Genomic DNA, 23,285 nt, shown 5'->3' with positions numbered 1-23,285 from the left:
AGTCTGCTTTCTGCCTCTAGGGGGCGACGTTCACGATGTGAAGACAGACAGAAGACACTGTCATGTCATGTGTGAAGAAACACCGTCTGTAAATCTGACAGATAGAAGCTGAATGTGTGAACAGAGAAGAAATCATTCTGACCATGTTACAGAATGGATGTTTGAAACCTGCCCCCCTCCCCCCCTCTGTCTGTCTGTCTGTCTCTCCCCCCCGTCTCTTTATTATTTGTACTTTCACTTTGTGACCTCAGGGTAGAAATGTGTAGCAGCAGGAGCAGTAAAAGTGGGTTGTAATTCACAGCAACACAACAGTCTCATAGTGGGATATTCTTCCATGACTTGGTTTTAGTGGATCTCTGTTGCTGTTGACGTCTTCCTGCTTCATCTAGCGGACAATCAGAATAATGTAAATTTGACTGGACTTTTCCACACCCACTCTGCTGTTTGAGACGACTCTTAATATCTGATGTTTCTGTTCAACACATTGTCAGAATGAACAACTGTTAACACAGCAGTGTCTATGTGACCACGTTAACAGAAGCCGTTTGTTTAATGGCAGATTTGACTGAAACTGATTCAGGAGATTTGTCATCAAGAAAAGACAGAAGAGAGACGAGGCCTGTTGATGAAGAACATTGTAGACCTCTAAAACATGAAGGAGCACTTTGAACGGTTTTAAGGCTCCATAGACATGTTGACTATGTTCATATATCAGTCAAAACAATGTATGAAACAACAGCAAACCATTTATCAAACCAGATCTGTCAACACAGAAACATGAGTTTACTGTTGCTCTGGTTTCCCCTCAGTAATAGACTTTATTGTTATTTATTATATTCTGTACTGTAGCTGTGATTTTGTCATTGTAGACAGATTTTCATAACCACTGACTTTCTACCTCAGCTTCTGAATTTTAAATTGATAAAAGTTTCTCCACCTCACTTTCATTTCTGAGTTTTGAGTCTTTTCTTCAGTCCACTGTCCAAGATGTGATTCTTATCCTCTATCTAGTGGACACAGATAAACTAAACCACCTGACATGTGGTTTGTCTGACACAGACTAGACCTGACCACTGGTTAGACTGGTTAGACTGGTCTGTCATTCTGACATTTCTAGACTTGGATACTGAAGTTATGAGGATGTGATCAAATGTCCACAGACATCCAGGACCCACCAAAGAGAATAAGAAGCATCTTCTCTCTGTGTGTCCTCTACTGATGAAGGCAGAAGGTCTGTTTGACTTGATGTGGACCTGAGTTCACCAGGTAACAATCCTACCAGGAAACGTATTAAATGTATGATGACTCGTCTCCCTCCTATTACTTGGTACTGTATAACTGTATAGTGGAGTTGTGCCAGATGACGGTGGTAAAATCTTTCCAAATGTTTATTTGTGGCTTTCAGATCTGAATATTCATTGGCATTCATTGCATCATGATTTCCAGCATTTCTGTCTGACTTTGGTGTTGAGATGAACATTTCATGAGAATGTTTTATGTGTTTTCCTCTCAGTGGTATCCAGACAGAACCAACAGGTTATAGTGTGTTGTCTCTCCTCATTCTGTTGGTGAGTTCAGCAGAAAGTCTCACAGCTGCTCTGAAAGCATGGATAAGTTTGACTGAAGTACATTTTATCTACTGTTCATCTACTGAGTGTAAAAAAACACTACCGCCTTCCAACACTGAGACCCACTCCCTTTAACACAACCATCTGTTAAACAGTCCAGGTCTCGATGGTCCACAAGGCTCCAAATCCTTCTTTCTGGATGTTTCTGGTCAGTCTGTTAGATGCAGACAGCAGGTGGTTCTAGTATTTTATACACTCAGTGTGTATGTGACATGTTACTAATATGAATGATGACAAGCCTTCAAATAACTGATCCTCTAATGAAAATCTTATGATAACGAATGTGTCCGGCTAACACAGCATGTTGTGTGTGTTTGTGTGAAGGTCTACACTCTGCTATGAATGTGTCTGAGGGGAGAGAGGAGGGAGGTCCTCCATCTAAGACCACTCTGTCTGGGGAACATGACAGCCAGATCAAAGCTAAGAGGTAAGATGAGGATCTCTATCTGTCCATTACTGGTCTCCATCTCAGAGCTCAGCAGTGATGTCATCTTGACATCATCAGTCAGAGTCAAAGGTCTGTTTGTGTTGTGTTGTAGCCCAGTCCAGCAGGAGAGACCAGACTCCCCTGTACCCAGCTGTGTGTCCATCAAGAGTGACCAGTCTATGCATCTACCTATTCATTTCAAAGATGGACACCACTCTACTGAACAGAGGTGAGGTCTATGGTCACATGTATAGTGACTATCAGTTAAACCCAAAGTTGGTATTACTCTCTGGCATTGGCAGGATAATACTGTTCTTTTCACGTGTCCAGTAACAATGTCCAACTGAGATATTCTCTTTGGGTGTGTGTTCCCATTTATCACAGCATGCTGATTATTGACAATATTTATTGTATTGATGTGGTGAATTGGTGAAGGCAAGGTGATCCAAAATATTTCAAAATGACTTTTGTCTTTGTTCCAATATTAAATTGTCTTCTTTTTGGTAAGAACTGTGTTTTCCTGATACCTATTATCATTTACAATACTTCCTTTAACCTGTGACCTTAAAACAGCTGCCTATCACCATCACTTTGCCATCTAGTGTTCAACTTGTGACAGTGCAACAAAATTACCGTTTTCCTATTTACATTCTTATATTACACATTATGTGAAGGGCTGCTATAACAGGCAGAAAGATGGTGAACTCAGTTTGTTCCAAGTCGACTAGTCGGGAGGTTGTTTGAGTGAATAGTCGACTAGTTGGTCTCAAGGAAGCCCTATTAATTAGGCTCTACTTTTCCTGGACCCACTTGATTCAGTGAAGACCTATGATTGTTATTTAGGCCTACACTGGTTCACAGTAAAGAGATGCATGTGTACAAATTGTTATATCTTTAATCTGTTTTATTTGCAACATAATTTAATTTGGACCATAACGTGTCACTACAAGTAACACGTCGCTTACTAACGACCAGCGATTCCTCCTCAAAACATTCCTCCTGATTTGCCAAACTGACGTAGGACTAATCTACATATATCTGGATGATATATTTGATTACTTCAAGAGATTAAGAAAAACTAGTCAGATCCATCGGGAACATCATAATAAAAACAATCAACAATCTACTTATTTACTTTATCTTATTCACTTACTTGATTGTATCTATGTTCTGTTATTTTATTATTAATATTATAATATATTTTTATCCATCTTATTGATTTTGTCTTTTTTTTTTGCTTTCGTTTTTTTTGTCTTGTTTGTTTAAACTATTTTATCTCCTTTATTTGTCTAGTTTTATTCAAATCTATTTTATTGTCATTAATCTCAAATTGTCTCAAATTGATCTCTTATCGGCTTGTCAGTCATCTGTGAGGCACTTTGAACGTCACTAACCTGTATGAAAGGTGTTATTCAAATAAAGTTTGATTGATTGACACAAGATAAAAAACCTTACATCTAAAGATAAAAAGTTGACGCAGTAGTCGACTATTCTGACCCATACCTACTTAATACATCTTCAAAACAAGACTTGTTAAATAGTCTTCCTCTGTTTTTAGCAGGATCCATCAGGAGAGACCAGACTCCCCTGTACCCAGCTGTGTGTCCTTCAAGAGTGACTGGTCTATGAATATACCTATTACATTCAAAGCTGGACACCACTCTACTGAGCAGAGGTCAGAATTAAACAGCTGATATGAACAGATGGTTTGGTTGTTATCAGACCCTACTGAACATACAGAGGTACCAGTCATGACACATAGAACTGGTCTGAACCTTCTGTTGGTTTAGTTTCTTCTCTCAAAACATCTCATCTAATAATCACATCAGTATTTACAGTGGTGTTCACCTTGTGTTTCTACCTGCATCCATCAGGACACAACACCTCAACCTCGTGTGTGTGTGTGTGTGTGTGTTGCCAGATTTGAATAGCCCAATCAGAGCCCTGAACCCTAACCCAAAAATAGCTATTTTATTTTTTACTGTTTAGTAAAAAGTTTCTCTGTCCGTCTGGTGTACGTATGTAATAATAATTATGTTTATCGGAGCCATTTTTACCCGCTCAATATCAAATAAAAAGTAGCCCAATCTGCCAACGCTGCGGGCGTGTGTGTGTGTGTGTGTTGATATCTAGAGACCTAACATGTCATGTGTTCTCCACAGAGACCACCAGGAGAGGTCAGAGGTTCTCAGTGGTCAGTCTGTCCAGGAGCATCAAACAGACCTGGACTCCATATTTATGGTGTGTAAATGTACATCAACACCTTTTACTTCACCTACAAATGAAATTAAAAACAACCGTTGTGGTCATAAAGGTCTTCATGCTCCACTGTTTACATCAGTGGGTTTAACATGAAAGTTTAATTCATATACTGATTCATTTCCAGCTGCTTGAGGAGAACATTGTCACTTTTGTGAAGAAGGAGTTGAAGAGGTTCCAGAAGGATCCGAGTCCAGCTTACCCAGGGTGCTTAGAGAGAAGGAGGGAGGAGGGGGAGGAGCAGAGGAGGAGTGCCAGAGAGGCACTTCTGAAGATCACACTGCACTTCCTGAGGAGTATGAAGCAGGAGGAGCTGGCTGACTCTGGAGAGCAGTAAGAGACTCTTTATTCAAAAGCCTCAACACCATGTAAAGGGTCAATAGAGGTAAAGTAGGAGGTGGAATTGTTTTCAAACCCTGCTGAAAATGTGGATTTATCACAGGAGGTTCAGACAGTTTCCATTTGGAAGATAAATAATAGAAATCTAATGGATAATCTGGTTAAACTATTGATTGGTTAATGAGGGTGTAACATGCTGATGACAATGGTTCACATCAGAACAATAATACCAGAGAGAACCTCTTTAAGACATCATCACTGTCCCCATAATCCCAGTAAAGATGTTCTATCTAATACATGGTTACTACAAGAGATGTGACAGCAATCATCAAAATATTATGACAGTAGAAATGAATTATTAATGTACATGTTTTTGTAGAAATGTATTTGGATAAATCTACCCTTTGTATAGATTATATACATATCCTCATTGTTTGGTTTAAATAAAACCTGCTTGTCCATCCACCAGTGATGAGCTGAATTAATACTATGGAGTTTGGTAAAGTTTTTGTTTCTCACATTTACAGTAACATCCACTCACTGATTGCTGGTTTGTTTATTCAGAAACCCCTGTTCCCTTGTGCCGGAGTAACCTCAAAGCAGCTCTGAAGGAGAAGTTTCAGTGTTTGTTTGAGGGTGTTGCTAAACAAGGAGAGTCAACACTTCTGAATCAGGTCTACACAGAGCTTTACATCACAGAGGGAGGGAGTGGAGAGGTCAATAATGAACATGAGGTCAGACAGATTGAAACAGCATCCAGGAAACCAGCGAGACCAGAAACACCAATCAAATGTGAAGACATCTTTAAACCCTTACCCGGACAAGATAAACCAATCAGAACATTGATGACAAGGGGAGTGGCTGGCATCGGGAAAACAGTCTTAACACAAAAGTTCACTCTGGACTGCGCTGAAGACAAAACCAACCACAATATACACTTCACATTTCCATTCACGTTCAGAGAGCTGAATGTGCTGAAAGATAAAAAGTTCAGCTTGGTGGGACTTTTTCATCACTTCTTTATTGAAACCAAAGAAGCAGGAATCTGCAGCTTTGACCAGTTCCAAGTTGTGTTCATCTTTGATGGTCTGGATGAGTGTCGACTTCCTCTGGACTTCCAGAACAATGAGATCTGGACTGATGTCACAAAGTCCACCTCAGTGGACGTGCTGCTGACAAACCTCATCAAGGGGAAACTGCTCACCTATGGATAACCACACGACCTGCAGCAGCCAACCAGATCCCTCCAGAGTGGGTTGACATGATAACGGAGGTGAGAGGGTTCACTGATCCACAGAAGGAAGAGTACTTCAGGAAGAGATTCAGAGATGAGAAGCAGGCCAGAAGAATCATCTCGCACATCAAGACATCACGAAGCCTCCACATCATGTGTCACATCCCAGTCTTCTGTTGGATCACTGCTACAGTTCTGGATCACGTGTTGAGGAGAGATGCCCAAGACCCTGACTGAGATGTACATCCACTTCCTGGTGGTTCAGTCCATCCAGGGGAATGTGAAGTATCATGGGAGATCTGAAACAGAGCCACACTGGAATACAGAGAGCAGGAAGATGATTGAGTCTCTGGGAAAACTGGCATTTGAACAGCTGGAGAAAGGCAACCTGATCTTCTATGAAGCAGACCTTACAGAGTGTGGCATTGATATCAGAGCAGCCTCAGTATATTCAGGAGTGTTCACACACATCTTTAAAGAGGAGTGTGGGCTGTACCAGGACAAGGTCTTCTGCTTTGTCCATCTGAGCATTCAAGAGTTTCTGGCTGCTCTTTATGTCTTTCTCTCATTCATCAACACTGGAGTCAATCTGCTGTCAGCAACACAGTGAATCTCCTGCAGGTCTAAACCACTTGGAGACAAACGTAAAAAAACAGACCTCTACCAGACAGCAGTGGACAAGGCGTTAGAGAGTCCAAACGGACATCTGGACTTGTTCCTGTGCTTCCTCCTGGGCCTCTCACTGGAACCCAACCAGAATCTCCTACGAGGACTGCTGGGAAAGACAGGAAGTAAGTCACACACCAATCAGCAAACAGTCCTGTACATCCAGAAGAAGATCAGGGGGGATCTCTCTCCAGAGAGAAGCATCAGTCTGTTCCACTGTCTGAATGAACTGAATGACCATTCTCTAGTGGAGGAGATCCAACAGTACCTGACATCAGGAAGACTCTCCACAGACCGACTCTTTCCTGCTCAGTGGTCAGCCCTGGTCTTCATCTTACTGTCTTCAGAAGAGGAGCTGGACGTGTTTGACCTGAAGAAATACTCTTCTTCAGAGGAGGGTCTTCTGAGGCTGCTGCCAGTGGTCAAAGCCTCCAGTACAGCTCTGTAAGTATATGGATTAGGACTTGTAAAGTATTAAATCTATTATGTGTTCTTATTTTTCATTGGTGATAAAATATTGTTTTATTACACTGATTATTGAAACTGTTATTGGGGTTACAGGTTCTAAAATCAAAAGTATTAAAGACATTAAAATGATAGAATAATTACAGCTATTAAAACAGTACTTGTTATAGTTGTAAGTAGCAGTAATCATAAAAGAAGCAGGGAGTAGTGGAATTAGCAGCAGTAGTAAAAGCAGTAATAGTAGTAGTAGCAGTAGCGCTAGTCTAGTAGTAACAATAGTATTAGTAGTCACAGTAGTTGCAGTAGTTGTATAAGAATGAGCCATTGCAGTTATAGTAGGACTAGTAGTAAAAGTAACTGCAGTAATGGTACTCTCGTAGTAATAATATTTTGTTATTTACATGTTGGATGAATACTATAATAAAGTACTATTATCCAAACTCTTGTAATGATGACAACAGGTAGTAAAATCGAAAGTATTAACGCCATTACAATGTGGTAGAATGATATAGTATGTGTGTGTGTGTGTGTCCATTCAGGTTGAGTTTCTGTAATCTGTCAGACAGAAGCTGTGAAGTTGTGTCCTCAGTTCTCAGCTCCAACTCCTCTAGTGTGAGAGAGCTGGACCTGAGTAACGATGATCTGCAGGATTCAGGAGTGAAGCTGCTCTCTGCTGGACTGGGGAGTCCACAATGTAGACTGGAAACTCTCAGGTCAGTATTCCTAAACCTCTACAACACAGGACCACTTCAGTCCTCATTTACATCCACTTTAATGGCAGTCGGTACATCCTAACCTGGGTGGTCTTTTCTCTGACTGGAGGAATTACAGACCAGTTGTAGTAATAAGCTCTGGTTCTACTTTCTACTTCCTATCAACTGCTTTCCATGAGCTCATACACCAGCAAAGAGGTCATGTCAACACATTACAAATAAATACAGTTTGGTTTTCAGAGAAAAAGGTGAAATAGTCTAACAGGCATAGCAAGGCCTTCCTTCTGACCATATTCCAACTACATATTTATAATTCATATTTCTTGTTTGTTTGCAGTGTAACTGTTTTCACCTGAAAAATACTGCACTGGTTAAGGTTATATTGTAGTGTATCAAACACAACTTAAATACACATGTGCTTGTATGGACACATGAATGTGAGGTGGTAACCCTGTGTAGAGGTTCATGTTTTAGTGGTTTTGTCTGTCTTTTAAATGTGGAGGTACAGGCCACAGGTTCTGGGGTGAAGAGCGACTTCATCTTCCTGTTACAGACACACTGTAGGAGTGAAGGAGGCATCACTTCCTCTGGCAGTGTGTTCACACTCATGTCTCTACTATGACAACACAAAAGGATGCATTGACCTCTGCAGCTCTGAGCACACAATGTGTCCTCATCACTGTACCCCCCTAAGAACAAAACATGACAGTGTGTTAATGACATATTCTATATGATGTGTGTTCATCACATGATCTATAAAGCTATGTGGTCCTTGTTCACTGCTGGGTTTGATACCTCTCTGTGGGGCTTCATGACTGTGTGTTGCCTCATTAATATCAGGATTTCCCTCAAAACTGCAGGTGGTCAGTACACTCAGCCAACTTGTGCTCACATCACAGCTGTAAAGCATAAACTCTCATTTCCATAGACTATCTGCTGTCAGAGAGGTCTGCTTGGAGCTGCCAGCAGCAGGGCCACAACACACACCTTTCTGGACCCCCACCATCTTAGACCACCCCTCATTATTAGAGATGGACAACTTCTTTACTGGAAGATTTTCTGGCAGAGATGGATGCCCTCTATCCTTTTTACTTCACTTTTTTTATTTCTATTTTTATTCAGTTTGGTGCAAATCATATAAAGTGTTAATGTGTTGTACAGTAGCACACATTCACACCACTGAAAGAATAAGGACAGGGAATACTGACCACTTCGGATCATGTTTTATATTTAGTCTTGATTTGTATCCAAGACCTCTTCATACAACTAGGGTTGCAGCTACTGTAAATAATAACAAAGAAAAGTGTGCATACCAACATGCACCCTAGTCTGATCATGTGACCTGAGTTGACAGAGGAAGTTGTTGACCATCGTCGTGATACCAGTTAACTCAGGTTGGGTTGGTTTGCTGGGAGCCATACCAACATGTACCCTGGATCTGCCCAATGACAGAAGCTAAGCAAGTGTGGGCTTGGCTAGTACTTGGATTGCAGACCTCCCGAGAAAAATGAGTTGCTGCTGGATTTGGTGTTGGTGAGCCAGTAGGGGGCAGTATTCCCTGTGCACTTAAAAAAAACAGCCAAGGCCCCAGTGCAGTGATGGGGACACAGTGGTGTAGGAGATGTCGTCCTTCGGATGAGCTGTTAAAACCGAGGTCCTGACTCACTGTGGTCATCAAACACCCCATGGCACTTAAAGCAAAGAGTAGGGGGTCCCCCGGTGTTCTGGCAAATTTTTCCCAGCCTGGCTCTCTCCATCTGACCACCTAATCTTCCCCCAGTATGATTGGCTCAATGGTTCCTCCCTCTCCACCTTAAGCTGATGTGTGGTGAGCGTTCTGGTGCAAAATGGCTGCCGTGCATCATCCAGGTGGTGCTACACATTGGTGGTGGTTGAGGTGAGTTTCCCCCCTTCTCTGTGAAGTGCTTTGGGTGTCCAGATAAAACCCTAAAAATATAATCCATTATTATCGTTTGGTTTAGTGAAGCTGAAACTTATTCAGGAACCTGATTATGTTGAACATGTTTCATGAGACACTCTTACACATCAACAGCTGAAATAAAATAATGTGTGTGTGTGTTCAGGCTGTCGGGCTGTCTGGTCACAGAGGAAGGTGTTCCTTCTCTGCTCTCAGCTCTGAGCTCCAACCCCTCCCATCTGAGAGAGCTGGACCTGAGCTACAACCAGCCTGGAGACTCAGGAGAGAAGCAGCTCTCTGCTGGACTGGAGGATCCACACTGGAGACTGGACACACTCAGGTATGGACAGGCTGGATGACACTCACTCATCATGTCTTCTACAAGGATTTTCTCCTCCTACTCTGATGCTGGATCAGACTGGTTCTTCTGTAACAGTGGACAGGACTGATACTGGATGGATGTGATGGTGTGACTGTGTCTCTCCTCCACCCCCAGGCTGGACCATGCTGGAGTGTGCAGGTTGACACCAGGTGTGAGGAAGTGTAAGTGTGTGTTTAGTTTCTTCATGAGAACAAAGCAGATCACATTCAGCTGTTTAGATGGAAAGTGCATCCACACAGCAGTGTGTGACATCCATTCATTCACATCCTACTGGGATGAAGAGGATGGTGGACATGATGTGTCTTCATCACACTGCTGAGAAATTAACAGTCATTAGGTCTCATTTATCAAGGAACTTCAGCACTAGTGTGTGTGTGGTTCCTTCATACTGAGGTTTCTACATGAAAAGTGGATTTATCAACTTTTTCACACATCTGACAGAAATGTATGAAAACCTGAGACCACACGTAAGATGTGTGTCCACTCCACACTTCTACTTTTATGCAGAAACTTTCACTTTTATTCATTAAATAGTCTTATTTGAACAGACTTTGTAGTCGTATATGGAGATATGAAGAAAGATGAACAAAAGACTTGAGAAAAACATGTTTGCAAACAATATTGAAGTGAGATAAAATGTTTAGAATGATTAATAGACTACTGGAAAGACTTCCTGTGATTGTTCCCTGTGTAATATTCATTTAATTACTGAAGACGAAGATTTATAGGGACACAATACTGTAAGTCCACATTTTAAATGGGCCCACCTTCTGTTATAGAGGATTTGACAAGAGCGTCTTTTCAGGGACAAGACGGATTTATGATTTTTTTTCTCCCCTGAGAATGACGAGTGACTTTTGAGTTGATTCTGATTCATCAGAGCCCTGCTGTTAAAGTCTATTAAGACCACTATTAAGACTAACATTAAAACCATTATTAAGACCAATATCAAGATCACCATTAAGACCACTATTAAGACTAATATTCAGGCTATATTAGTACAGTCCATTATCTCAGAGGTGGACTGAACAAGGAGCAGTAATGTTAATTCATGGTAAATAAGGTCATGTGACGTGCTTCCAATTTATGAATGATTGGTGTTCATCATAATACACACAAGAGTACGATGGAAACTTCATACCTCAGAACATGTGATAAATGCAGCGGCAGTGTAATTCATAACATGATACGAGGGAACTTACACATTTATGAACATGTTGATAGATGAGGTCCAACCTGTGACTAAATCAACACAAACCAAACAGAAGAGGAACATTAGATCAACAATCGCTGCTGTATTGTGTCTTGTTGTCTCCAACAGATGCCTGTGAACTCACACTGGACCCAAACACAGCACACAGAGACCTCCTTCTGTCTGAGGACAACAGAAAGGTGACATGGGAGAGAGAGGAGCAGTCGTATCCTGATCATCCAGACAGGTTTGACTCCTGGAGACAGGTTCTATGTAGAGAGAGTCTGACTGACCGCTGTTACATGGAGGTACAGTGGGAAGGAGATGTTCATATAGGAGTGACTTACAGAGGAATCAGAAGGAGAGGAGGAGGTGATGTCTCTGTGCTTGGATGGAATGAAAAGTCCTGTAGACTGTTCTGCTATAGTGATGGATACAGTGCCTGTCAAAATAAAAGAGTAACAGTGATACGTATCTCCCCCTCCTCCTCTGACAGAGTAGGAGTGTATCTGGACTGGTCTGCTGGAACTCTGTCCTTCTACAGAGTCTCCTCTGACACACTGACACACCTCTACACCTTCACCTCCACATTCACTGAACCTCTCCATGTTGGGTTTAGGTTTGTGTCACCTGACTCCTCAGTGTGTGTGTGTGTGTGTGTGTGTGTGTGTGTTAGATAGAGGAGGTAGAGACGCCTCCTGTGTCCTGGAGGAACACTCACACTCCTGCCCAAACACACCTACTGACATGATAGATCACTCTGTATACACACACACACACACACACACTAACCAAAGACAGTGTGACCAAAGATATGTGTTTTGGGGTTGTAATAGTTGTGTGGTGTGTTTAATGTGTGTTAGGTGTATGCTTCATTGATCAGTTTCTGCATTTTAATCATGCTTATATTCTTATATTTACATTGTTTATGTTCCCTATGTTTATGTAATCTTTATGCCTATATTGATATGTTGTCTTCTAATGTAAAGCACATTGAGCTTACTTGTAATAAAATGTGCTACATAAATAAAATGGCTAAAATATTCAATTATTAGTTTTTATTGTATTGAATTAAATACATTAAACAACTTTTATTTTTCTATATTTGTGTATAATTTATCAATGCAGAGCACCTGAACCACCATGAACACTTGCTTGCTTGCTTGCTGGTTGTCCATCGTGGCCGATGATGACCATCTTCTTCTATTTGTGGGTCCTTTGAGGACTCAGATAGCAGAAGATACCTGCGCAGAGATGGTTTTTAAAGTGGCATGGGGGGTGCGCTTCTCCCAACGCCACATGACTTGATTGTAGAGGAGATGGTTCCGATGGCAAGGGGGATCCCTAGACGACCGGCACCTCCACACAACTGCAGGGGGCTGCCAGAAATCCAGTTTTTCGGAAACCGCCTCGAAGCGTGCTGCCGGGTAAGCTCCCTTAGCCTTATGTCTTCCAGACTCACCCACAAGGCAGCGGGGCAGTGGTTGATAGGTGCCAGGGTGTGTCCACCAGGGTGGGCCTGCACACCATATCTCTGGGGCCCACTGCTGCTCCGAGATCCCCTGCCAAGTTAGCCTGGGGCCGCAAGACCCCAGTTACCATGTGTGGCCACGGGGAGGCCTGGCAGGAGTCTTGGTGAAGGAGAGGCTATGTACTGGCAAGGGAAGGCTTACCCGCTAGGATGCTTCCCTATTCGCCACAAAGGCTAGCCAGCGGCAGCAAGCTAAGGGCAGGAAAGACACAAGCGGGTTGGAAGAACACGTGCACCTTCCCTCCAACTACACACTGCTGCACTAGACGCATCACAACACTCTGTGTGTATGAACACACACACACACACACACACGTGTTGGCTGAACCTGTGTGAAGTCCCTGCTGCTGTGTTGCTGTTGCAGGTCCCCGTGGGTCCATGAGGCTCAGTGCAGCATTGGTTGTGCGCTCCATTGTGTTTAAGAGTGACTCGTTCATCTTCTGGCTGTGCTGGAGGAACTTGTCGTCCCATCTCTCCATGTACTTCCTGTTCCCTGTGGAACAGACACACTATTAAAATGCAGTGTTGATGTGGTGCAGCAGCAAGGTGGAGCTTTGTTGTGTGAAAGTCTACTTGGACTCATCTGCAGCTCTGTGGTCCGTTCAAACTCCATTTTATTGTCATCAGCAGCTGTGTACATGAAGTGTGTTTACCTTCTGGTTCCAGTGCTTGTTGATGGTGTTGGAGGCGGTGGTTCACTGCCAGGTGGTGTTGAGTTGTTTTCATCACATGTGATGTCTTACAACACAACAGGATTATGAAATGAGTGTTTATGTGCAGTAAATATTGAACCCCACTTACTGCACATTATAGCTGCTCAACCACTCAGCTGTTTGTATTTTGTATAAAAATTGTGTATTATTACACAATAAGTACACATTGTCTTCATTCATCAGCCCCTCAAAGTACTCCTTCCACCTCCTCAACACACTCTCCTCGCTTGTCAGCACATTTCCATCTCCATCCTTGATCGCCCTTACCTGCTGCACCTCCTTCCCAGCTCGGTCCCTCTGTCCAGCCAGTCGCTACTAGTCCTTTTCTCCTTCCTTAGTGTATCAGGAGGGAGACGGTCTTCAGAGTCCACTTTAACACGCTTCATTCTGAACCGGTTTTCATGAAAGGTCATTTGTTATAAATGTGAGGAATTGAACATTTTACTGGTTCCTTATTGGAATGAAACTCAGTTACTGGGGGCAGATCTAATCCACTCTGCCCCAAAACACCACCTTTCTGAACAGCCACCTCCTCCTCTGGGAGGTGAGGGGTTTGTGGAGTGTTGGAGTCAGTCTTGCTGTCAAGAAAGCAAGGCTGTGTGATGAAGACTGAGGCAGGTGACTGTGAGAGTGAAGACCTGACTCGCTGATATGTGATGAAGGGTAAAGCAGGTGTGTGTCCACATTCATAGCTGATTATGAGGCCAAACTGACAGGTGACAGTTTATCTGTTGGTTCAAGACTCTTTATTTGTTACGTCTCATTATACAAGTACAAGAGTCACATTCTTGTGTTTCAGCTCCTCAACACTGCAGCAACAACAACACACAATAACAACACAACAAAACGGCAGCAATAACAATAAATAGTGTGTGGTGTATGTAATGTGCTGTGTGTGTGTGTGTGTAAACTGATGATCTACTGAAGACCATAGGTCAGTACCCGTCAGTCCGGCACCAGGCTTAGTGTCTTTAATGGTCTTTGTTCAAAAGCCTGGTTGCGTGGTGGTAAAAGCTGTTCTGCAGCCTACTGGTCCGGGCTTTGAGGCTGCGGTACCGCTCGCCTGACGGTAGCAGCTGGAACAGTCCATAGTTGGGGGGGCTGGTGTCTTTGATAATCCTACGGGCTTTGCTGACACAACATCGTTGTATATGTCCTGGATGGAGGGAAACTCACATCTACTGGTGTCCCGGACCGTCCACACAACCCTCTGCAGGGTTTTGCGGTTGTGGGCACAACAGTTCCCATGCCAGGCGGTGGAGCATCCAGTCAGGATGCTCTCGGTTGTGTCTCTGTAGAAGGCCCGTAGCATCGTGGGCCCATGTTGATGACAACAGTGGATTGTTCAGTCGTTGTAAAGCCAAACTAATTTTTTCAAGGCATTTACAATGAACTGCTGTATGTAGGAGTCCACAAATATTGTACAGTATTTAGGCTCAGGGGCAGTCCTTGTCTTATGTTTCCATCTAGTGGTTGACTGGTGGTATTGCTACGTGAGGTGACTAGAAAAAATAAATGGTACAATGCAATGTGAGAATGTCAAGTTAGTTTACTGACTTAGGTTAATTTACTCATTGAAGGGGGGGGGTCACCTTAGCCATCATTGCAACAATTGCCCCCCTGACAGATGTGGCAGGAGCCACCACTGTTGCAGTGGCAGGGTGGCGCTGTTCGTCTGGTCGCCACGGGAAAAACGTCTGTCTGTATGAATGTGTTGTGTGTGTGTGTGTGTGTGTGTGTGTGTGTGTGTGTGTTTGTCCTTCGATGTTGTCAAACCGCTCATCCAAACAACTTCACTCGACACTGCACTTCCGTGGGTCCTCAGCAACACACCCAGCGAGTGTGAAGTCGATCGGATGAACGGTTGTCTAGAAGACTGAAGGACAGACAGACACAGACAGAGTTCCTTCCATTATAGTATGATAAGCAACTGTCTGGATGGTCTGGTAAATACAGGATCAGCTGGAAACCATGTGGAATACATCTTACTGCACTTTAGAGAGAAAATTAACAATCCCTGATAGATAAAATCACGCCCGTCACATGAAAACAAGAACAAGTCTAAAATCATTCATTATGTTGAAGATATTTCATATCATTTATTTATATATTTTTAATCATACACACACACACACACACACACACTATATGTACAAAAGTATTGGGACACCTGGCCATTACACCTACAGGAGCTTTCATGACATCCCATTCTAACTCCATAGACATTAATATGGAGTTGCCCCCCCCCCCCCATTTGCAGCTATAACAGCTTCCACTCTTCTGGGAAGGCTTTCCACAGGATTTTGGAGTGTGTCTGTGGGAATGTTCGTCCATTCATCCAGAAGAGCGTTTGTGAGGTCAGGCACTGATGTTTGGACGAGAAGACCTAGCTCACAATCTCCGTTCTAGTTCATCCCAAAGGTGTTGGATGGGCTTGAGGTCAGGGCTCTGTACAGGCCAGTCAAGTTCTTCCACACCAAAACTCACCCAACCATGTCTTAATGGACCTTGCTTTGTGCACTGGAGCACAGTCCTGCTGGAACAGAAGAGGGTCCTCCCCAAACTGTTTCCACAAAGTTGGAAGCATAGAATTTTACAAAATGTCTTGGCCCACACAGTGCCCTGACCTCAAGCCCATGCAACACCTTTGGGATGAACTAGAAGGGAGATTGCGAGCCAGGTCGTCTCGTCCAACATCAGTGCCTGACCTCACAAGTGCTCTTCTGGATGAATGGGAAAAATTCCCACAGACACACTCCAAAATCTTGTGGAAAGCCTTCCTGGAAGAGTGGAAGCTGTTATAGCTGCAAGGGGGGGGGGGGACTCCATATTAATGCCTATGGAGTTAGAATGGGATGTCATAAAAGCTCCTGTAGGTGTAATGGCCAGGCGTCCCAATACTTTTGTACATATATAAGAGAAGGAGGCATGGAGCTCCCTAAAGTGGTGCAGGCAGGAGGAGGAGGAAGAGGAGCAGTTTTCCAGGTATGGACTAAGTCCCAGCAGGAGGTCTCCTTCTCCATCAAGTAGTTCAGACAGCGAGGAGGAAGAAGAGGAGGCATGGTGCTCCTGCTGCAAGGCGTTAGCCAGCAAGAGGCGCAGAGTCTGACGAGACATCACAAGAATGAGGAGTGCTGCCATTTGGAGAAGTTGTTGCACCATCTGAGTTTGGTTTGTTTTCTGACATGTTTTACTATTTTACATCAGTGTATGAAATACTTAAATGCAGCTGTACACCAGATTTTACTGCACTGAATGTAAGTATAAAAACGACCAAACAAAACACCAGATGCTGAGGGTTCACCCCCTCACAACAGTAGAGATAGTGACCCGTCCACTGTGAATCCCAGACAATACAAACATGAAGCCCATTCAATTAAATAACCCTAGAGCAGTCCAGGTAGCGGGTTTCTATCCTGTGAATATCAAGCTGAAATGAGCATTTCTGAAATAATTTATTCAACTTTTGTACACATTACTGATTTAGTAGTGTTTAATGCCCTCCTTTTTTATATTTGTGACACTGTTAAAATGAGAAAAGACAACTACAGTGTCAGAAAGAGAACAGCAGAGAGGATCAGCTTCACCTTTCTTCTCGTCCATTCAAAGTGCGTCCTCCAAGTCTTTCTCTGCATGGGCTCTGACTCTCTTAGAGGACCTAATGAACGATAACACGTTTTATTTTTACACCTCTTCTCAAAACTAGGTTTTAAAAGTGCTTTACGAAACAAGACGCCGACAGAGTTCAAAACGACACAGAACACAAACGAGAGACTAAAACTGAAAACACAAGAAGAGACGGAGAGACATGAGAGTAAATTGATAAAAGAATAAAAGATGCACAACGAAAAAGCCTTAACTTGAAAGTCAGTTTAAAGTGTCTGTGCCCCCTCGTGTGTGTAAAAAGGGTAGTCAGAAAGGCAGGAACTGAGGAAGCCTCTTGGATGAGAGGCGAAACGTCTTCACGGATATATACCAAGTCCAGCTGCACTTGATTCACCTCCTTTGGGTACCCATGACGACCTGGATGAATGAGAACATCACAGACATCTTCATAAACTATGTCCTTGTTTGTTGGGGCTTGACAGGCATGTCTGTATTTGTGAACCAGTCCACGAATCGTTCTTAACCATCTGCAGTTGGTCTGACATCTCCACATTAGCTTCTTATCAATCTAATGTGTGTTGAAATACATCACAATTGCCACACAAAAAACTAAACAACTCGTGAAGAAAACACCGCAGATTACCAATTCACAAATCAGGAAATGTCAAAGTGAATAACTTTGAAATGTCCACGCCATAGGAGTGAGAAGTTATGAGCCGCTGGATTTGAATATCAGACAGATATCCAATGAAATGTGTCTTCACCAGCGTATGGGCCCTATTTACCCTGACAAAAGGACAACGGAGGAGGAGTTTTTACAGAAGTCTCACAACAACACCACAGCTCCACACGTTGTGTTTCACACTCTGACTAGTGTTTGATTTAATACGTCACCCGCAGCAAATACTTCTGCCTACGCCGTCGCTGTACGTAGGGGGTTTAGTTTCAAGACAGTCAGCAGGAGGGTATTTATAAGGGAGCTCCGCTGGTAGCTGGTACGGCTTCCTGCTACTGGGTCTTATTTCCCCTGCTGGGAGGGAGAGACGGCAGGGTGTTATGTCTGCATAGGACAACGCAACATTATCTCATATTGAACCGTTGTCATGTTGTCTACAGCACATACAGTCGCACAACAGTCCTGCTGTGCTCCCCTCTGTTCTGGGCAGGATGGTGACGGGAGAGAGGGCAGGAGGCCAGGGAAGAAATCAATACCTCACACAATCACATGCAAACACAAGGGCGGCTACACAACAACAGATTTGCTGTGTGTGTGTGTGTGTGTGTGTGTGTGTGTGTGTGTGTGTGTGTACATGTGTGTCTTCTGGATCGCTACCTTGCCGTTGTGGAGAAGCCTGCATGTACCGATGATCCCAGTAGCTATGCCGTCCGGAGCTGGTGAAACTGGGCCAGATCTGGGCCGGATGTATCGCATCAACTGGCGCGGACCTGCGAAACGGATTTTTGCACAAGGGGCCAATACGGACATGGATCCGGCTTACGGAGCTGTACCGGCTTTGGGCCGTACCGGGCCCAAAGCTGGTACTGACCCACAGGCGGTCTAGGAGCGGATGTGATTGCTATAATGATCTGCCGGAATCGGCACAGAGGCGGGGGGCGGTCTATGGGCGGATGTGATTCCTATGTGGATCTGCCGGACAGTGGGTGGATCCGGCCCAGTGTCAGGTGATATGAGAGTAGGGTCACCCAAGGTGGATAGGTCAAGTGGGAGGTTCCAGACAAAGCAAGATCCAACAAAGACCTCAACGGTGGAACTGGTGGAAGATGTCTCCAGGCCACAACGGCAGTGAAGCTGGATGAAGGCTGCAACAGAGGGTGCTCCCCAGTCGTCTTGGTTCTCCATGACATTGGACTCTGGTCTCTCCCTGCCAAGGACCGTGTGGCGGCTGCAGGCACATCAGCCACTCCACGTAAGCTGTCACGTGCAGGAGTTCTCCCATTATGTGGCTCCAGGATCAGCATCTACACCCACCTGAGGACCCAGAGAGAACCAGAGGGAGGACGGTCATACTCAACCCATGTGACCGCTGATGATGATGATGATGATGATGATGATGATGGTGGTGGTGTGTGTATGTGTGAGTTTGAAGTTTGGCTGTGGTGCTGCTGAATTGTTTTTGCTTGATTGCGTGCAGCATCTCACCTCTTTGCCAATTATTTGTCTATTATCGTTGTTTTTTGAAGAAATATTGTTGCTCATTGCTCATCTTAAGCAATTAAGAGCTCTTTTTTTATCTTGATGCCATTTCAATCAAGGGGGCCCACATTTTGTTTTCTTTTTTCGTTTTTTAAGACCGGGATCTCATTGTGTGAATCATATAGCTGCAAGTTACATTCCCTGGTGCTGCCTTTTCCCCTAATGAAGTCATAATTGTAAATTAAATCAAGAGGCCTTAAGGTCTCACACTATTACACTGTTTAGATATTGCATCATTGTTGGAGCTGTCAGGATAAGGATGATGTTCAAACATTTCACTTTATTGATGCAAACTAATTATTTTTATGACAATGTACAAATTAAGCTACATGGACATATGAACAGTAAGAGGAGAGACAATTTGGACAAGAAATAGTCTTTGCTGGTGTGTAACCTGGAAAGAACTTGGCCCATAACTGTCAGATAGAGATTTATCAATAGTCATGTTATTTTCTTACCAAAGGGGTCTAAATTAGCCGAATGTTCTCAAGGGGGGACAACAGTGCTCTCTTAGTGCTGATGGTCCATTACTGTTAACTACTACTACTACTACTATTACTTCTTCTTTTGGCTCCTCCCGCTAGGGGGCGCCACAGCGGATCATCCGTTTCCATCTCCTCCTGTCCTCTGCATCTTCCTCTGTCACACCAGCCACCTGCAAGTCATAGTGCCAACATTCAAAGTTCCGACTCTCACCTCCACACTCCTACCCTTCCTCCTCTCCTGCTGCCTCTGGACATGCCCCCCCCCCCTTTCTCCATCACCCAACAGTAGTATAGTTTCCACCAGCCCCCTGCTGGCCAACATTACCGGTGGCGGTCATTGGTAACCTGTCTCTCGACCTATCCGGAATGGAAATCTGATTTATGATCTTCATATTTGATTTGGCAAAGATTTTACGCCGATACTGTTAACTGTTAACGCCATTACTGTTAACTATATAATGGAAAAGTAACACACACCATCGGCTGTAGTGGTGCTGCTCACTAGAAGTAGAGTTGAAGGTACGAAAAAACACTGGCTCCATATGTATATCTCCTTTTTATTTCTATTTTATTTAGATTACATTTCGGCCCTCAGGCCTTCTCCAAAATCAACAATAATAGTAGGACACAGGCACTGGTATGCTGTGTAGGCCACACACTAGTAACACCTCTGATGGTGATTAGACCATCATGTTCCACCACTAGGGGGAGAAAACCCATCAATGGGCATCCAGGTGGCATGGCGGTCAATTGCATTGCCTATCAACATAGGGATCACCGGATCAAATCCCCGTGTCACCTCCGGCTATGTCGGGCATCCCTACAGACACAACTGGCTGTGTCTACGGGTGGGAAGCCGGATGTGGGTGTGCGTCCTGGTCGCTGCACTATCGCCTCCTCTGGTGGGTCTGGGCACCTGTTTAGGGGGAGGGGGAACTGGGGGGAATAGCTTTACCCTCCCACGCACTACCTTCCCCGGGTGAAACTCCTCACTGTCAGGTGAAAAGAAGCAGCTGGCGACTCCACATTTATGGGAGGAGGCATGTGGTAGTGTGCAGCCCTCCCCGGGTTGGCAGAGGGGGTGGAGCAGCGACCGGGATGGCTCAGAAGAGTGGGGTAATTGGATGGGTACAATTGGGAAGAACAAAGGGGGAAAGTTTGTGATCATTCTTAATCGGTGCGAGCTCAGTGCAGCTTTGTCCTGCTGATGATATCACTCACTTGTGTGTTGTGTGTTTCATGGTATGATGTTGTATTGTATTGTATTGTGGTGTATTGTATTGTATTGTATTGTATTGTATTGTGGTGTATTGTATTGTATTGTATTGTGGTTTATTGTATTGTATTGTGGTGTATTGTATTGTATTGTATTGTAATGTATTGTATGGTTTTGTGGGGTGTATAATGTTGTATAGTATGTATTGTTGTGTATTTTAGTGTTATTGTATTGTGTTGTGGTGTACCACATCTGTTTTTTTTTTTTTTTTTTTTGTGTTGACCTGCCGAGGGACAACAGATGTAAATTAGCAGTATTGCTACAATCCGGCATGTTTACATGTGTATCTGCCATACCAATGTTCATTAATATGCACTGCCCCTATTCAAACAAACAAACAAACAAACAAACAAACAAACAAACAAACAAACAAACAAACAAACAAACAAATAAATTATATTTCATTGCCTCATTCCCTTAATAAAAAGACAGATAGATAGATAGATAGATAGATAGATAGATAGATAGATAGATAGATAGATAGATAGATAGATAGATAGATAGATAGATAGATAGATAGATAGATAGATATTGTAACAGTCCCCTCTGTCTTGGAAAGGAGTCTTAAAGTTGGTGGAAGAACTTGTTTGTATTGTAGATCTGAATTAGGAGTAATTCCAAAACATGATGCGGTTCACATTGGTCAGGAGATGGTAAAAAAGAAAGAAAGATGTGTGATGAAATTTGTCCAAACCAAGATGGGAGTGAAATGTGTCGTCGCTCAGCAAAGAAGTTTCTCTGCAAAACAGCATCAGTTCTATGAGATAACTGTTGTCCACTAAAGTTTCTCTAACCCTGTGAGGGTTTCTAGTCCCTCTACTCCCAGTTTACTGTCTAAACCTGCAGAATAAAACAGGAGCTCAAAAACTAGGAACTCATTTACATACAAGGTGAAGGACAAGTTTATCTGATCTCCCAGAGAAAAGTGTTGCATTGCAAATCATAACATCAAACTAGCGATGAATTATCATGACATGAAAATATATATTGATGAATGATAAATATTAATTGAAGAGACATTGCACAAGAAATGTTTTGTGAATAAAATAAAGTATTGCATTTCAGTGAATGTGTATTGCACACACTACTGATAGTAGTAGTGTTGTGCCGTTAACATTAACTTGCACAAAGAGATGCCAAGGAAAGCAGTTTGATAGTTTGGTATTAGTGTATTAGTGTTGCTTACAAATGCTTAAAGTCTGGCTTTGGCCTAAACCTTGGAGGGAGGCTAAGCTAATGGCATTTGAGTTTTCACTGATTTTCCTCATTACTGTGATCTTTCTTTCCCTAATGCTCAGGTTGCCAAAGTAGAAAATGAAATGGAAATTGAAAAGCCTCCTGCTTTTTTCTAGTTTGGGGACTCTCTGCAGATAGCCCGGGCTGTATTTCTAACACTTGGCAGATGTGGGAGTTTATCTCCAATTTAAATCCCTTCATCTCAACTCACCCTTAGACCTCCATGTAGGCAAGGTGTGCAGACAAAGAGCAAGTTCACCTTTCCCTGTCTGATGGGCCCATGTAAGCCCCAAATCACAGTAAAATACAGAATTATAAATTGTATATTTAAAGGGACATTTCACTTTTCATAATGTGCCCGTCTATGAAATATTGATGATCTGCATTGTCTGTTAAAACTTGACTTTGGTGTAACTCATATTTACAGACACAAGGTTGTTTCATGCTCAGAGAGCCAGTCCTGCAGTTACTACATGGACCAGTAAGCACTTTAAACACTTCATCCTTAGGTGGCACTAACAGATAATGATTTGATCTATATGTACAAGGAGTAAGTTTCATTGAGCAAATACAGCAAAGTTAGTTTGATTGCATGGTGCTGTATTTACTGTTCTCCTGTATTGACACCTTGTCGTGGTGGAGAAGCTTGCATGTACCTATGATCCCAAGAGCTATGCCGTTCGGCGCTTGGCTCCTGGTAGGGTCATCCAAGGCAGATAGGTCACGGAGGAGGGTCCAGTCGAAGTGTGATCCAACAAAGACCTCAACGGTGGAACTGGTGGAAGATGTCTCCAGGTCACAACGGCAGTGAAGGTGGATGAAGGCTGCAACAGAAGGTGGTCCCCAATCATCTAGTTTCTCTATACCATTGGACTCTGGCCACCTCCTGCCAAGGACCGTGTGGTGGCACATCAGCCACTCCACGTAAAAAGCTGTCATGTGCAGGCGTCCTCCCATTATGCGGCTTCTCTACACCTACCTGACGACCCAGAGGGACCCA

The 23,285-nt window shown here is 43.4% G+C and overlaps 1 protein-coding gene and 1 pseudogene across 1 annotated transcript in view; both read left to right on the top strand.

The window, feature by feature from the left end:
* Positions 1 to 23,285, top strand: part of LOC130110628 (NACHT, LRR and PYD domains-containing protein 12-like) — a 571,318-nt gene that overhangs the window by 342,735 nt on the left and 205,298 nt on the right. The window contains 2 exon segments of the mRNA XM_056277791.1: positions 7,558 to 7,731; positions 9,816 to 9,989. Coding sequence (XP_056133766.1) covers positions 7,558 to 7,731; positions 9,816 to 9,989 — 348 coding nt within the window.
* On the top strand, positions 1,996 to 7,001 carry LOC130106767 (protein NLRC3-like; annotated as a pseudogene).

The sequence above is a fragment of the Lampris incognitus genome, chromosome 1 (genome assembly GCF_029633865.1).
Source record: "Lampris incognitus isolate fLamInc1 chromosome 1, fLamInc1.hap2, whole genome shotgun sequence".
Taxonomy (NCBI): domain Eukaryota; kingdom Metazoa; phylum Chordata; class Actinopteri; order Lampriformes; family Lampridae; genus Lampris; species Lampris incognitus.
The sequence above is the reverse complement of the archived record's forward strand: the minus strand, read 5'-3'. Positions and strand labels throughout refer to the sequence as shown.